Genomic DNA, 18,769 nt, shown 5'->3' with positions numbered 1-18,769 from the left:
CATTATCCATATAAGGAATACAGTAAGTGAACACTTGAGTGTGCATAGTGACATTGACATTGAAGTGACCAACGTAGTTGTTTCATGAAACATGTTATATTCATAGAATAATTAACTGCAGATTTATGATTAAAGATTTAGGAAATAAAGTTGAAATTAAAATTGTATATACACGCTTTAAAGTCATTTAAACAAATGTATAAAATACACTTTCTGAAAATGTACCATATGTTAAATTTTATTGAACAATATGCTTAGGTATCATATATGAAAACTATGTTTTTTTACATTCTGCCAATTGGACCATAATCATATTTGTTTTTTTATAATAGGGTAAAACAAATCAAAGCAGATGTACATTTTGACTAAAAATGCATATACTAACTTAAAACAAACTTTAACAGAAACTACTGGTTTGAAACAACAGAAGGTTATACATTATAAATATTTGTTGAATCAAAACTCTGAAATATTCTTAAATGTTGACACAAATCTGCTTGTATGATTCAATTTATATTTCTGATTATTCATTGGCACAGTAAGGCAAAGCAGTTAATGTTCGTCTGTTACATGGCAACAGTTCACTGTACCCCACAATGCACTTTTGCTTTGTCTTCACAAATCAGAGGCATCTGACCCAAAATTGTACACTGGGTTATGAATTCTCACAGATCGTTTTCCGTCCATATCTTTCACCACTTCAACCATGTCATTAGTGAATTCTGTATTTTTTTGTTTTCTCGAAACACTGCAAATGAAACAAGATTGTACATAGGCAGTTTAAATATGAGTATCTCAAGTATTAACAAATCTCCTAAACAAAATATTTACGTAAGTTTTACTTCAGTGAAATCTTCTGATAAATTTCCTTTGTGTCACCCAATGTTTTCTGCATTGAAAAGGATATAATATAAATCATTAACTCTTGTGTAAGGATTTAAATATAAATATACCTTAACATAAAATAGGTATTTTATTAATACATGTATATGTACTTTTCTTAATAGTTCCCCAAAGGTGGTTTGTGAATTTTAATTACAAGTTTCAGATGTAAGATCACACAGCAACAATAAATTAACTTTATGAAGGTAATTAAATGATGCACATAAATTGTGGTGTGGTATTGCCATTACATTAATTTATATGGAACACAGCTATCCGGAATTATATGTATTTCTATAAGGAAAATAGTTTGTCTTACTTCTTTCTCTTCACAACACACACAATGATAATGATTATAATTATCAGCACCACACCACCACCACCACCGCAAGCAATCAAAATCCACTGCTGAAAATAAAATATATGTTATTGATTACTTTTTATGAGCTACATGTATGTAACCTCATTTTAATATGTATTATGAACAAATAATAATCTGAACATGATCAACAACAGATATAAATAAATGCACTTGCATTGTTTGGAGTAACAAATACTTATACATGTATTGAAATATGTCTCACATCCTACAAGAATGACCTAATCCATTTGGCTTAGAGCGGTCACGTGCCCATGGATTATTTTCCATACACCCCGAGTAATTTCCATACTACCCGAGTAATCGAGTAGTCGGTTGAGATATAAAGCTCTTGTATGGTATGAAATTACTGAGGGTGTATATCCCATACACCGTCAGTTACTAACTGTGTAACTAATAATACAAAAAAATTTGCTTATCATGACCCGTAAGAGAATTTTGTGTGTTGCTTCCACACTCACAGTTTGACACAGTTACCATGTACAATTGTATGTGACAAATCAAAATAATCTGATAAACCAAGTTATTAATTATTGCATGGTCCAGTATAGTGTCAAATTTGAACATTGTGTTAAGGACCTTTAATTGTTAATCAGTTTAGAAATCCCTTAAAATAATGACAGCCTTTAAACTATAAATGTGTCACAGAAACGCATTGACCAACAATGCATGTCTGATACTGTACTTTTAAATTTTGACAAATTGTAAGTAAAATAGGCACTTGCATGAATAAAAAAATTATATTAAAATTAATGTTAAATAAATTGTATTTTTTTCCTGAACTAATTAAACCATTACCATGCGTGTATGAAAAGGTACAATATCTGAAAATAAGGTATTTCATATACACTCTATATTTAGCAATTTTTTAAGGAAGGATAATAAAAAATGCACAGGCACAACTTCATATAATAAGGGATAATGCAAGAAAGTTTGAATGTCGAAAGTGTAGGAGAACATGGTCTGACATCCATGGTGAATCAAGTGTTCCACCCTTTACTGCACAGCATCTGACCTGTAAAAGATAATCAAACATAATGTTTCTTACCTGCTTTTCTGAATTGAGGCTTGTCAGTTCAAGCTCTGTTGTTGAAGCTGGAGCAGTTGCAGTTGGAAATTCTATCTTAATTGTTTGCATAGATGGGCTTTCTGGAATGTTTGCTGCATCACTGCAGTTGACCCCATTCCATCCCTTTGTGCAACTACAATTATATCCTCCATTCTCATTTATACATGTTCCACCATTTTGACATGGATTGCTATTTTGGCATTCATTAATGTCATCACTGCAATTGTTCCCTGCCCATCCTTTGGTGCAGCTACAATTATATCCTCCATCAAAGTTTGTACAATTACCATTTTTGCATGGATGACTAGTTTGGCATTCATTAATGTCATCACTGCAATTGTTCCCTGCCCATCCTTTGGTGCAGCTACAATTATATCCTCCATCAAAGTTTGTACATTTACCATTTTTACATGGATTGCTATTTTGGCATTCATTAATGTCATCACTGCAATTGTTCCCTGCCCATCCTTTGGTGCAGCTACAATTATATCCTCCATCAAAGTTTGTACAATTACCATTTTTGCATGGATGACTAGTTTGGCATTCATTAATGTCATCACTGCAATTGTTCCCTGCCCATCCTTTGGTGCAGCTACAATTATATCCTCCATCAAAGTTTATACATTTACCATTTTGACATGGATTGCTATTTTGGCATTCATTAATGTCATCACTGCAATTGTTCCCTGCCCATCCTTTGGTGCAGCTACAATTATATCCTCCATCAAAGTTTGTACAATTACCATTTTTGCATGGATGACTAGTTTGGCATTCATTAATGTCATCACTGCAATTGTTCCCTGCCCATCCTTTGGTGCAGCTACAATTATATCCTACATCAAAGTTTGTACAATTACCATTTTTACATGGATTACTAGTTTGGCATTTATTAATGTCATCACTGCAATTGTTCCCTGCCCATCCTTTGGTGCAACTACAATTATATCCTCCATCAAAGTTTGTACAATTACCATTTTTACATGGATTACTAGTTTGGCATTCATTAATGTCATCACTGCAATTGTTCCCTGCCCATCCTTTGGTGCAACTACAATTATATCCTCCATCAAAGTTTGTACAATTACCATTTTTGCATGGATTACTAGTTTGGCATTCGTTAATGTCATCGCTGCAATTGTTCCCTGCCCATCCTTTGGTGCAGCTACAATTATATCCTCCATCAAAGTTTGTACAATTACCATTTTTGCATGGATTACTAGTTTGGCATTCATTAATGTCATCACTGCAATTGTTTCCTGCCCATCCTTTGGTGCAACTACAATTATATTCTCCATCAAAGTTTGTACAATTACCATTTTTACATGGATTACTAGTTTGGCATTCATTAATGTCATCAATGCAATTGTTCCCTGCCCATCCTTTGGTGCAACTACAATTATATCCTCCATCAAAGTTTGTACAATTACCATTTTTACATGGATTGCTATTTTGGCATTCATTAATGTCATCGCTGCAATTGTTCCCTGCCCATCCTTTGGTGCAACTACAATTATATCCTCCATCAAAGTTTGTACAATTACCATTTTTACATGGATTACTAATTTTGCATTCATTAATGTCATCACTGCAGTTGTTCCCTGCCCATCCTTTGGTGCAACTACAATTATATCCTCCATCAAAGTTTGTACAATTACCATTTTTACATGGATGACTAGTTTGGCATTCATTAATGTCATCACTGCAATTGTTCCCTGCCCATCCTTTGGTGCAACTACAATTATATCCTCCATCAAAGTTTGTACAATTACCATTTTTACATGGATGACTAGTTTGGCATTCATTAATGTCATCACTGCAATTGTTCCCTGCCCATCCTTTGGTGCAACTACAAGTATATCCTCCATCAAAGTTTGTACAATTACCATTTTTACATGGATTACTAGTTTGGCATTCATTAATGTCATCACTGCAATTGTTCCCTGCCCATCCTTTGGTGCAGCTACAATTAAATCCTCCATCAAAGTTTGTACATTTACCACTATTTTCACATGGAGCTCCAACTGCACATTCATCCACTTTTCTACAATCAAATCCAGTCCATGTGTAAGGACATTGACAGACAGATAAGTCATTTGTTTTATTGCATGTCCCATCATTATTTTGACAGGAACTTGAATATAAACATTCTGAACAATTGAACCCAGTCCATCCATCACTGCAATTACAATTGTACCCTCCATTCAAATTGTTGCATTTTCCATCATGACATAGATTTATCATACACTCATTCAAGTCTTCATCACAGTTGTTTCCTGTGAAGCCGTAAGGACAAACACACTTGTAGCTCCCTGCTGTATTCAGGCAGAGACTATTGTTTTGACATGGCTGTAACGTTGAACACCCATCATTGCATGTGGCATTACTGTATCAATAGAAAAATAGAATAGAGACTGTCTCTAAGAAAACCGGGCTTCATGCATGTGCGTTTAGTGTTGTCCCAGAATTGTCTTTGGAGTCTGCACGGGCTAATCAGAGACGACACATTCTGCAGAATCTGGATTTGCTAAGAGGAGACTTTCTTAAAACAAAAATGTCCACAATGGTGGAAAGTGTCTCTGTGATTAGCCTGTGTGGACAGCAGATTCTTATCTGGTACAATACTTTATGCACATGCATAAGGCACGGTTTTCCAAGAGCCTGGCTCAATTTATTTTAACTTGAGCCACAAGCCTACAATTACTGGTATGTACCAAATGAATATGTGTGCAGTTAAATAGTTTTCAAAGATATCAATCTTCAAGAGTATATGTTCCATCTTACAACAAACTAATAACTTAAGCAGGAGCATAAAGACAAGAAACCAATATAAATAGGTATGTAACAGGTTCACTGTTTATAACCACTTAACTTTCTGAAGGATCAGATAACTGGTTAATTAATTATTATCTTAAAAGTTTACCGACACCTGAAATTTTGTTCTTATTATGCATTTTTAATGGATCATGAAAAGTTCATTTCAAGTGCTTGACATCATGAAAATTTGTCACCCACTTGAAACAACATGCCAGGCTGATGTTGGGCTTACATGTCAAGAAAGAAAGCAATAAGCCAATATTGAAAAAAAGTTACGTTATGATAATTGTCAAGTTTTTTTGTGTTACCGGTACTCCATAATACTAAACTTGACATCTTGGAGCTATTATGTTAGACCTAGTTGGCACGTTTTCTTCAACTTGCGAGAAAGAACCAATTAATTTAGACTTTCGTTTGCATATTTAATGTTATGTATCACATTTACAAAATTGATTGCTCATCAAACTAAAGAGATTATAAATATAAATAGTATCAAGATTTTATATCTTTGTTGAAGCATTTAGCCCTATTTTAATGTTGTTATTGTTCTATCAAAATTCTATTATATGTATCAACAATATGAACAATTATTAATTGGTAGTTATAAAAGTAAGTATTATTGCAATAATTTCCTTGCATTTCAACACTCAGTAAGATATTTAATTAATCATCCTTTGATTGATTTTAAAAATTTGACAATAAAAAAAAAAGAAAAAGAAACATAACCTTATTTCAAATGACATTGATGTATTACAAAAACGTAATAAGCGCAATCATAGATATTTCCTTACGCATTTACTGAGGACAATAAAATAAAAATTAGCCAGAAATAAACTATTATTTTCTAAGTGAGAACAAAAATGTACATGCGATGTTAATGTATTTCAAAGAATAATTACACATTTAGAGTCTAACGTTTAATGTTTTTGTAACCTGTTGCAAATAAAAAGTCAGAACAGATATTGGTAAAAAGCACAGAAACCTTAATTGTATTAAATAAAAAAAGTTTTAATTTTCACAGATTGACAACTCATAAACTCCACTAACAGTGGTTAATAACCCCCTTTTCCAAGTACCACTTTCAAACAGACTTTTAATCTCCAATTTAAGAATGAGCTTCACAATATCAATCTAGTTCTTGTGCATGAAAGACTGGCTGCACATTTTTTAACATGTAATCCATGTTTTGTTTTCATATACATTCTTAAGAAGTAGAGAGGACAAATCCATGTATGGCAAAAATGTGCTGTATTTTAAGTTAACCTAAACCTTTGACCTTAAAGTTTTTGGTAGTGATACACACCACCTCAAATAGGTAAACAAATTATTATTTAAAAAAATTCAAATGATTTAAGGACTACATCTTTTTTGACAATAAATAGTGCTGTAGTTTGACCTTTGATCTTGAATATTTACTTTGACCTGGAAGGTCAACGCTTGTTTTATATTTGAATATGTTTGTGTAATTTTCACACTCTACAACATACATACCTAACACTGCCTTTAGAGCTATTGCATTCATCATGCCGAGTGCATTGGTCCAAGATTGCACACTCATTTACATCATTCATGCAATGTGATTCCCCTTCCCATCCTGGTGGACAGGTGCAATAATAGCTCCCTGAAAATAAATCAAACAGGCAAATTCGTTGAATTGATATCCCCCGCCATTATGCTTCTGGACACAAAAGTGTTATATTTGACACTAAAAAAAAGCATTTTTTCAAGATTCAAAGGGCCATAACTCCGTTATTAACAGATGGTGTCTGATGCCATTTGGCGTGCATCATCCTCTTATCCATTTATATATTCATACCAAGTTTCAATGAATCCGCGAAAGCACTTCCAAGATATGGCTCCGGACGGACGGAAAGATGGACGGAAAGACGGAAAACGCCAAAACAATATCCCTCCGCCTATGGCGGGGGATAATTAATGTACCTGCTTAAGTGACAATTTCTTATTAGTATGAAAGTATTTAGCTAAGAAACAACTTAAAAATGTTGATCAATAAAAGGTTTTATCAAAGTTTCATGGACAGTCCTGGTGACTTTCAGCAACCTGAAGTTGATTTAGGATATGACTTATACAAATGCAAATCAGAGTTGGGCAAAAAAAAAGATTTATTAGACATAATTTTTCCCTCAAACTTTGGAGCATCATCATCATCATTCTTTTGACCTGTGTGGCCATTTGGGGAAATGATAGACGACACAGAGATCCTCCGCAAGTCAGGTCTATTGTTGACTGCTATTAGAAGCTCATCCATGAAGAGGGACATCAACTCTTTCACATTTTCCACCCAGCTTTTCTTCTGACGGCTTCAACTGCAACCTATGTCTAAGGTTCCCTTAAGCAGTCTTTCACAATGCGTCCTGCTTGGTGACATTTCCAAACTAAGCCAGCTGTCATCGTTTCATCGTTTTACGGTCTTTAGGAGGTGTTCTTGTGGGCCAACAAGTGCTGGTGCCATGGTCCCGACGTACTCTTCGCAGTCTTCGGAGACACTTTTGTTCAAAAGCCTGTATCCTGCATTCAGGTATTCTGTCTTAGACTCCTGGCTAGTGTACTTCTCATGCCTTGGCTCTCTTCTCTTTTCGCAGAGGCCATGATCAAGGTTGTCACCCATGGCTTGTTCTTCCTTCTCTCTTTCCTTCGAACTTCTTTGACAGATGAAAGGAGGACTTCCTTGATGTTGTTTGTCGAGGATGTCGATGTCAAGTCAAATCTCATGCAACAGTTTTTGGTGATGCGCTTGTTCTTTAGTTTCAGCTTGATGGTGGTGAGCACTAAGTCATGGTCACTCCCGATTTCTGCACCAGGCCAGTTTATGCTAGACTTGAACCATTGTGGAGCAAGTATGAATACGATCTGGATGTGTACTTGCCTGTTTGGAGCATGCCAGGTCGCTGTTCTGGACGGTTTGTGGTGTTTGCAGCAAGTTGGCCAGTGTGAGTTGGCGGCATCTGGCAAACTTAAGAAGTCTTTGTCATTGGTCACTCAATACCAAATCAAGCTACTGTTTTTTACCAGTCTTGGTAGGCGTCTGGAGGATGGACGATGAGGATGTTTTTCTTCGGGACAAAGGCCATGATGCGCTCTAACTCTTCATAGAACTGTTGAATCTCCTCATCTTTATAGTCTGGTGTAGGTGCGTAGACCTGAATGATGGTGATGTTGTGAGGTCTCGTTGAGATGCAGATAGAGATGAGCCTGCTTGAGACTTGGGTGCAACTGATGAGTCTATTGACTACCTTTTATCTAACAATGAAAGCAATCATGCCGCGATATTTTGAATCCTCCCCATGAATCATATCTTGTGGCCTTCGTCTGTTGATGTTTCGCCACCTGACCTGGGCTAGTCCTTATGAGTCCTTAGGAGCAGGTAAGCATAATAACAAGAGCTGCCCCATGACAGCTTTGATAGTATAATGTACATTGTCTGTCAGTCATCATTGAGAATAAACATCTCTTTTTTTGCAAAAGTTACCTTTCCCCAAATAAAACCTGTTGCTATTTCTGCTTCTCAGCTTGAGATAGGATTTTTTGCATACAAACATTCACCTCAATTTCTTGAGAACAAAAAGTAAAATAAGGGCCATAATTCAGCAAAATTGCAGGTCAAATTTATGGGCATTGGCTTGTAAACTTCTTACGTTCTTGTTGTAAGTTTCAACTGAATATGAAGTTAATACAGAGACTATAAACTAGTTGAATGCAAACTTTAAACTAAATGTCAAGTTGCAACAATTGTCTAGCTAAAATGATTTTGATATGATCAGATGTATAAACAAGGCACAAACTATTATTGTGTACATATTTTGAAAATATCCGCAAAATGCATTAAACTAATTAAATGCTGCCGTTTTGTACTTTGAACTGTGGAATGAAAAAAGTCTTTATCTATCTATGTAGGCTTCACCAAAATGAATGGTAAAAAACAAAAACTCTGCTTTTCAAAAAGAGTTCAAATTACATCAATTATTGATCACTTGACTTTGTGACAAGTTTTTTATCACACTTAATCTATGATCAAACATAAATGTGACCTTGTCAAGATAAACTTTCAAACCACATTTAATCAAGATCTAGTCATAAATGCGACTTTAAGCTTAGTAACAAGATTTTCCATAGTTGTTACCTGTTGACTCATTTTTTGGAAGCACAAGACCCAGATTTTGACTTTACATTGATTTTTCCTAAATTAATATTCTCACAAAATTTGATCAACATTTAGCAATAAATTGTGCTTCTACAATGATAACCAGTATTCTTTCAATTAGACCTTGTTACCTTTTTTTCTTGATCCCAGGATGCAAACTCAACCACGATATTGTCAAGATAAACATGCTGATCAGGATTCAAGTGGTTACAATGTTTTTCTAAGATCTGGTGGAAAGGTATTTGGATGCACATGATCCAGATTCAAACTTATCCTAGATATTTTCAAAAATACTTTTCTGACCAATTGTTTCTAAGATTTTACTTGGTGACCTCCTTTTTGGACCCACATGAACCAGATTGTAACTCAGCCTAAATATTGTCAAGATAAACATTCTAACCAAGTTTCATGCAGATTTGAAGACAAAAGTGGCAAATAGCCAAAATTTGATGAAGCTTTATAGCTATTGTAAAGATAATCATGACAATTTTTTATCAACAGTGGATGAAAAGTGTGGCATCTAGAGTGGTAATGAGCCAAAAGTTGACCAATTGCAAAACATACAATAATAATTGCCAGACCTAGGCATGGACCATTTGGGGGTGATAAAAATAAAAGCTATTTCATTTCATGAATTTCCTGTGCCGCAGATCTTAGGAATATCGCATTAAAGTTTGTTTGGTCGCATGCAATTACTTTGTATATTATTCAGACATTGCACTTAACTTGAGCTGGAAGAGGCCTGGATAGATTTTCACATACAAACTTACTTCAATGGTCAAATATCGGCATCCCAATTTCAGATATGGGGCACGGGTAATTGACTATTGACACAAGTAGCTTGAGAGTCATGCACTGATGTACATACTGTTTTATTTTAAATTTGCCTTCTTTTTGGAACAAAATTCAGATTTTATTCACCTATTGTGTTGGTACATGTTGCACCATGTTGACAAGGTCTATTGCCATCAAAGCATTCATTGCGGTCCGTGTCACAAGTTGTTCCGTAATATCCTGCATAACAGGTGCATGTGTAGTCTCCAGTAGTTAAATTCCTTTTGCATTGTCCTTGTCCACACGGGTCGGGAATACAGGGGTCAATCTTGTTTTCACAGTTGGTACCTGTATACTCCGTTCGGCAGGAACAAAGGTAACCACTTCCATTCTTCCAACAAATACCATTGTTTTTACATGAATGATTTTGACAAGGATCAGGGACATCTTCAAAATCTTGACCATCAGTTTCTGTCTCATACATACAAGCATAGCTTCCATAGGTATTGAGACACAATTCTCCCTCAGTGCACGGAGAACTTGAACACTCATCAACATCATTTGCGCATGTTTGACCATTGAAACCTGCATTACATGTGCACTGGTAGGAGCCCGGCAAGTTCTGACAGTTGCTGGCGTGCATACAGATGCCGATGTAACACTCATCTATGTCGATGCTGCATGTCGGACCATGCCAACCCTTGGCACATGCACAGAAGGTGTTGTTGATGCAGACTCTGCCATTCATACAAGGAGCATCATCTTTAGAAAAAAAAGGAAAAGAAGTTTCAATGGTTTGTTAAATATTCCAAAATCAATTTACAACTAACAAGGGATTTTATAAACTTACAAAAAAAGTTGATGGATTTCGTGAAAGAGCATATTTCTGCGCCACTTCATCTGACTGATACAGTCCTTTTTAAAATCTTTCCTCCAGATTTGTGTTATTAACATTAAATAAAAACAAATATTTCAAGGCACATGCACACACAAAACTATTGTTATCAAAATGTAGGCTGTACTCTTTGATCAAACTTTATAAACTTCCTGTCAACTGGAATGTAACCTACTGTTACAAGCAAGCTCATGTTGACCCTGTCCGGAATCACTGTCTAGTTCATAATCACATTGGTCACCTTGGAAACCACTGTCACACCATGCTATCACTTCCACAATCAACCTGCAAACAAAATATTATGGCATTTATTCAAGATTTTAATTAATGAATGTTATGACAAGCATTTACAGTGACAACAAATATTATAAATCTTTCCTTATATACAAATTTTATAATAAGTATTAGTCGAAAATTTACAAATAGCCAAGCAAATAGCATACAGGCTTTTTGAAAGTAATACTATCTTTGTTAAGGGTTTCATTTATCGCTAGGGCATAACTTAATGATATTTTACTGCGTACTTTAGTCATAAAATATTTCATAAAGCAAAGAAGCCTTGAAACATCTTCCGAAATTCATCAAGAACAAGAGATTGCCAAGCAATATGGTGCCCTTCTGGTGAAACTCCACCTTTGTCAGAATAATTATTTACTTTTTTTTATAAATATATTTGTTGCCATAGCAACCACAATTCTTGACGTAGGAACAAAATGAAATGACATGCATAATCTCCATATTGCCATCTATCCATGTTTCAAGTTTCATGAAAAAATATTAAGAACTTTTAAAGTTATCGCAGGATCCAGAAAAGTGTGACGGACAGACGGACTGACTGACACAGAGTGCAAACCATAAGTCCCCTCCAGTTTCACCGGTAGGGCCTGGGGAAAATAAAAAGCATAATTATTTGGATTATGGAAGATCAAAGAGATTTAAGATACCTGCTCTGTAATCAGTACAGTTTACATAGTATAAGATGGTTCATTTTGGCATTTGACCTGTTGAACTCAAGGCTTTTTTCTTTTATCCCAAGTCACCCACATGCCAATTTAGATAATAGTGGCTAAAAGCATTGACTATGTACGCATTTTATGTTAACAGCCCCTGTCACCTTGACCTGTGACCTTAAAATAGACATCATCCTTTCCTCATCATAGGTCAATTTAGTGTTTTTAAGATATCTTGCAGAAATGAATTTGATGATACAAGCTACTGCGACTTTGACTAGTTAACCAGTAAAAATTAATAAAAGTCTTTGTGTCCTCAAAAGTAACCTGATTAACGGATTATCAATTTCAATGAGAGCAGATCAAAGAGTTTTCTAGACATGTGTGCAAAAACGAAATATTATTTTGACTGACTGACCATCCAACCATACAACTGAAAGGTGCAAAAAAAATCTGAGAAAAGTTTCATACATTTTTATCTAACTGACAACAAACCAACACAAAGTTAATTTCTTTTCTCCAAAAAGCATACACACATTACATGTGTAATATTATTTAACTGATTTTGAGTGGGTCCTTTACAGAAGAGTATTATATCAATTATAATAAACAGAGTACATTCCTTACAGCCAGATGGATTGAAATGCAAGCTGGTTGATGAAAAAAAGATATTCACTCAGCTACAAAGCTTTTTCAGAGGAGATAAATTGTGTCAGTCAATGGCGGTACTGTATCTAGTGTTCCAATTGCCTACATTTTCTAATTGTCATGGGGGATTCAAGAAGATTCAACCTTTGTGAAGTTGTCTGTGAAGTTGTCAATTTCAAAGATGCTCAACAAAATATCATGAGGGATTTAATATATATATATATTGCTTTTTAATAGAAATTTAACAAGAGCTGTCAGAGGACAGCGCGTTCAACTATTTGAGTGCTTGACAGTGTGACGTAAGCCATCATGGGGAAATTGTTCATAATGTAATGTATATTTCATGTATAACATGTAAATATCATCCGAATTCATTCCTCATCCGAATAACGGTGCACATTATTTTTGTTGTTCACATATTGTCTATGCAGTGCACTGCATTTAGCAAGATAATGTTCTCCAAGATTTAATATATTTATATATTTGTATTTACCTTGTGTTTAGTCCATTATATGTTGTTTGTTGTGAGAATAATCCAACATGTTCGAAATTCCTGCACTGTCAAAATCGTTGCAGCAATGTATATTGATGACGTCATACGTAGGAATATGGTGGAGTGTTATTGCATGCCTTTGACTTTAAAATAGGCTGTACAATTATAATATTCACTCCTCTATTTGTATAAAAAGATGATATTTATTATAACTTGCAAACTCTTCATTTATATTAACTGTTAAAACATAATAGTTTGCAGGGAACTATTTGAGACGCTGAATGCGTAAGAATTTCTTAAGATTTCATGCTGCAGCATTTAATATTGTATTGTTATACATGTATATTTAAAGGTGTCTATTGTTTCAAGTCATCAAACTTATTGCCTTCTTTGATTAAGATGTGATATTTATGATGATTGTCGATTTATTATTATTAGAAGTATGTTCTTGTTTACATGTAACCGCATTACTTCCATACATGGTGCAGGATGCTGCAGGATTGTGATTGGCTGCAGCTGAATCTTTGGCTGCAGCCAAATCTGCAGCATCCGAAGGGTATAAAAGGAGGTTCTCCGCACAGTTTTGGCAACAGTTGCTAACAACAAACATCACTGTTCGATCATTTGAAAACCCTTCCAAAAAGTAAGAAACAAACAGTAATACTTCATAAAACATTTTCATTTCACGAATTAGAAGTAATAATCAGAATTTGTTTGTACATTAACTACTAACTACTGGTATTTAAGTAAAACGAACGTTTATGGTATTTCATAAAATATCAGTACTATTTATGATATTGACAACCTTAAAGCAGAGCAACTGTTCACCAAACGTCCATCCTTTTTTAAGTCAACTCTAACAGTTTAGAGATATTATTGTATTATATAATATTTAATGCTTGTCTGAATAAAGATGCATTATGTAAAACGTTAAACGGTCTCCGTCTTCCTTCTAAGAGTTTGTTGCTGGACTCAAACTCAAACTACAATTGAGCGCATAGAGATGAGCAATTGTATCTTACATGTAAGGTAGCTTACAAATTGGTGTCAGAATATGGGGATCATTTTCTAAAGTGTTCCTCTTGAACAACACGCCTGGAAATAAAGAAACACTTTTAACACAATAATAGTCTTTGTTATTTTTATTTACGCTGTTAAGACAAAGTAACCTTCATGATGGCTTCTCCTGATCCCGACGTTTCCTTCGATGTTCCGTCGGAGATAAAAACCGTTGATGAATTACGTAGTGATGAATCGAACCATAGTGCGCATGTACATGGCGCACAGTCCCGACGACGACGCGACGATGCACCTCATGTTTCTTTGATGAATGCACTCAGTCCTGCGATGAGACGCTCGAGCTTTGATCGAACAAACAACAATCCACATGACTCACGCAGCACGTCATTTAACCATGGTGACACTAGTTACAATCATTACATTCCACCACCACCACCCATGCACCACACACTTATGAAACCGGACATGTATGACGGTAACAGTTCGTACGAACAATACGCCTCGCATTTCGAGGATTGTTCGGAATTATCTGGGTGGGACAATCGCACAAAAGTCTTGATGTTGGCCGCCAGTTTGAGAGGCGCAGCCAGAAACTTCTACATGAGCCTCACAGACGACGAGCGCCGTAATTATTGTACGTTGACAACGCGTCTTTCCGAGCGTTTCGGTAACGACAGCAAACATCAATGTCTGTGGCTGAATAAATTAGAAAACAGACGACGCTCGAAGGGCGAAAGCATAGCGTCACTTGCAGACGATTTGCGTCAGCTTTGTCAAAAAGCTTACTCCGATCTAGATCATCGCTCGCAAGAAAAACTAGCTCTGAATCAGCTTTACAAACTCGTTTCTACCGAAATGAAATGTCGCTGTATGGATCACAATTGCTTAACCATAAACGAGGCCGTCTCCGTAATTGAAAGGTACGAATCCATATTGGGGACGCCTTTACAATCAAACATAAGGGCAGTTGATTCAGACAAATGTTCTGACATTGAATCCGTTATTAAGCGAATTGAAGCGCGCCTTGACAAAATTGAAACGTCTGTTGTGCGTAAACCACAGGTAAACAGCAAAAGGGAGAAATCTTGCTTCGGGTGTAACTCTCGTGATCACTTCTGGGCATCGTGTCCACAAAACGCAAATCGCGGACCGCGACGTTATAGGGCGAATAGTACCCAAAGTGCAACCAATGACAGGTCCGCTAACCTACAGCATCCAGTTAAGGGCAACCCATCTGGGGCCCTCGTTCAGGGAAACTTTTAAATGCTGACTCTGAAGGCCGACAGTCAGCATTAGTACACAATAGGCCTACATCGTCAAGTAAAGCTAGCGAAATTCACACGGCGCGAACAGGTTCACAATTTAATAGGTTTGATAATGGTTTTTATGTTACATGTAACGTAGGTTCAAAACCCGTGAATTTCTTAATTGATTGCGGAGCAACAACATCTCTTCTTTCTGATAAAATGTTTTCATCAATTGGCTCTGAACGTTCTTTTCAACTAAGATCGGCGCCAAATGTACTAAAAACAGTAAATGGGGAACCAATGGCAGTGACCGGAAGTGTTGACTTGATCGTTGAAATGTGCGGCGAGCGCTTTGATATTTCATTCGTTGTATGTGCAATCGAGGCCGATGGTATCTTAGGCCAAGACTTCTTGAAACAGCATGTTGATTGTATCAATTATAAGAGGTCGTGTTTGGTGATCGGTAATAATGCGGTTCCACTGTGGACTGGCGGTGCAGCCAATCAAGTGTGTAGAGTGGAAAGCATGCAAACCATATCTGTGCCAGCTCATACAAGAATGTCTATCCCCGTCAAAATCCCCATGAAAGAACATCTAGCTGAACTTGGTTATGTAGAGCCTTCATTTGATCTTATGGCAAAGTCTGAAGTCGCTGTTATCGGTGGTATTGTTGATACATCTTCTAACACTCTGAATATGCATTTACTTAACTATGGGAATTCTGATGTAAAAATCCACAAGCATACAACTTTGGGTTTTTGTGAATCTTACTTTGAGCATGATTGTCTGTTTGAACGCATTGCGTCTGTACAGAAACTCGGTGATATTGTTTCTCTCCCTGACCATCTTACTGACTTGTATGAACGGAGTTCCACACACCTGTCTGATTCTGAGAAACAAGGTCTTTATAAACTTCTTTGTAAATATCACACTACATTTTCAAAAGACTCTGGCGACATTGGGCATACAAATCTTGTCCAGCACAGCATTAACACACAAGATGCTGCACCCATTCGTCAGCCACCAAGACGTCTGCCACTGGGCAAACGTGAAGTCGAAAGAGAAGAGATAAGTAAAATGTTGGAACGTGGCATTATTGAGCCATCAAGTAGTGCATGGGCGAGCCCAGTTGTGTTGATTACCAAGAAAGACGGCACCCCAAGGTTTTGTATTGATTATCGTAGGCTAAATGATGTCACTATTAAAGATGCGTATCCACTCCCCAGAGTTGATGATTGTATAGATGCATTGTCTGGTTCAAAATATTTCAGTTCTCTCGACTTGAATAGTGGATACTGGCAGGTTGCCATGAAGTCTGAAGACAAAGACAAGACAGCCTTTGCTACAACAATGGGTCTTTATCAGTTCACAGTCCTCAGTTTTGGTTTAGCAAACGCTCCGAGTACTTTCGAGCGACTTATGGAGAACGTATTAAGAGGTTTGCAATGGGTTGAATGCCTTCTGTACATGGATGACATAATTATTCCAAGTAAGACTGTCAGAGAAGGTTTATCCAGGCTTGAGCATATTCTGCAGCGACTTCAACAAGCAAATCTTAAGTTAAAACCTTCCAAATGTGTTTTGTTTCAAAAACGGGTGAAGTTCCTTGGTCATCTTGTTTCTGAGGGTGGTGTAGCAACTGATCCGGACAAAATTACTGCTGTCCAAAACTGGCCTACTCCTCGCAGCGCAAAAGATGTCCGATCTTTTCTTGGACTTTGTTCGTATTACAGACGGTTTGTCGAGAACTTTGCCAAAATTGCACGTCCATTGCATAAAGTTACAGAGAAAAACTGTAAATTTGAATGGTCTGATGAATGTTCGAAAGCTTTTGACACTCTGAAAACTGCTTTGACTTCAGCTCCAATCCTTGGTTATCCTACCCCCGATTCAAAATTTGTTTTGGATACTGATGCATCAGATAAGGCCACAGGAGCAGTGTTGTCACAAATACAGAATGGTCAAGAAATCGTTATTGCATATCACAGCAAAGGTTTAAATAAACACGAGCAAAACTACTGTGTAACTCGTAAAGAGCTTCTTGCAGTTATTCATGCCTTAAACGCTTTCCATCACTATTTGTATGGGCAGCCAGTGTTACTTCGTACAGATAATGCAGCTGTATCATGGATGCGAAATCTGAAGCGTCCTACAGGCCAAGTTGCAAGATGGCTCGAGACTTTAGGAACTTACAACTTAATAGTTACCCATCGTGCGGGTTCGAGTCATGGCAATGCAGATGCGTTATCACGGTCTCCTTGCTCAAAGTGTGCCACACAGGAGAGTAGAAACACCACTAGCGATGATGCTGACGAACACTGTGATTCTGAGGTATGCAGGGTTGTTCCTGTTGTTGCAGCAACAGTCATTGATCCATCAACAACGTTGCCAGATTCTTCAACTGCACGCACTGTTACAAGGTCCATGTCCACGTCTGATTCCATTCCAAAACCCACTATGGCCACTGACTGGACTTCTTCTCGTATAGGTGCAGCTCAATTAGATGACCCATCCTTAAAAGTAATCATTCGGTCTTTGCAAGCCTCCATTAGGCCAAGCTGGCAAGAAATCAGCGGCCACAATTCACAGACTAAAACATTTTGGAGAATGTGGGACCGTCTTTTGCTTGATTCCAATGTTCTTTACCGCACCTGGTATGAAGGCGAAGAATGCCGAAGGCAAATAGTTGTACCAGATTCACAGCGTAGTGAAGTTTTGCGATATTTTCATGATATACCTAGTGCTGGTCACCTTGGTGCTAAAAAAATGCTGAACAAAGTACGACAAACATTTTACTGGCCTGGCATGAAAGCAGATGTGGAAAAGTATTGTACAACATGCGATGCTTGTGCTTCTCGAAAACCATCCAAGCCTCCAAAAGCACCACTTGGTGAAGCTAAAGTGTATGGGCCAATGGAACGCATTGCTGTTGATATATATGGGCCACTTCCTAGAACAGATTCTAACAATGCTTTCATACTAGTTATATGTGACTGTTTTACTAAATGGACTGAAGCCATTGCCCTACCCAATCAAGAGGCCATAACAGTGACTAAAGCATTTGTTGATCACTTTGTTTCACGATTTGGAGTTCCATTAACAATTCACTCTGATCTTGGAAGTAACTTCACATCAAAACTATTTTCTGACATGTGTGATCTGCTGCAAATTCACCCTACTAAATCCACTGCACAGCACCCTCAGGCGAATGGCGTAGTGGAACGCTTCAATCGTACACTTGGCAGCATGTTGTCCATGTACTGTAACACGAATCAGCGAAATTGGGATGAATTTTTGCAGCAAGTCATGATGGCATACCGTTCTTCCATACATGCAAGTACCGGTCAGACCCCCAATAAGATGACCCTTGGTCGAGATGTAGTTCTCCCTCTTCAGGCATTAATTGGCTTACCTCCTCAGTCTAATGAACAAATGG

General features: G+C 36.9%; 1 protein-coding gene across 1 annotated transcript; it reads right to left on the bottom strand.

Annotated features, from left to right (window-relative positions):
* Positions 1-1,197: 1,197 nt before the first annotated feature.
* LOC127878464 (neurogenic locus notch homolog protein 1-like) lies at positions 1,198-15,379 on the bottom strand. The gene is made up of 8 exons (XM_052424990.1): positions 15,297-15,379; positions 11,151-11,260; positions 10,567-10,842; positions 8,175-8,367; positions 7,631-7,804; positions 2,960-3,948; positions 2,310-2,356; positions 1,198-1,209 (listed from the first exon to the last, which is right to left on the bottom strand). Exons 1-8 carry the CDS (start codon positions 15,377-15,379, stop codon positions 1,198-1,200), a joined length of 1,884 nt encoding a protein of 627 aa, XP_052280950.1.
* Positions 15,380-18,769: the final 3,390 nt, after the last annotated feature.

The sequence above is a fragment of the Dreissena polymorpha genome, chromosome 4 (genome assembly GCF_020536995.1).
Source record: "Dreissena polymorpha isolate Duluth1 chromosome 4, UMN_Dpol_1.0, whole genome shotgun sequence".
Taxonomy (NCBI): domain Eukaryota; kingdom Metazoa; phylum Mollusca; class Bivalvia; order Myida; family Dreissenidae; genus Dreissena; species Dreissena polymorpha.
Note: the sequence above shows the minus strand (reverse complement) of the source record. Positions and strands in the feature narration are given on the sequence as shown.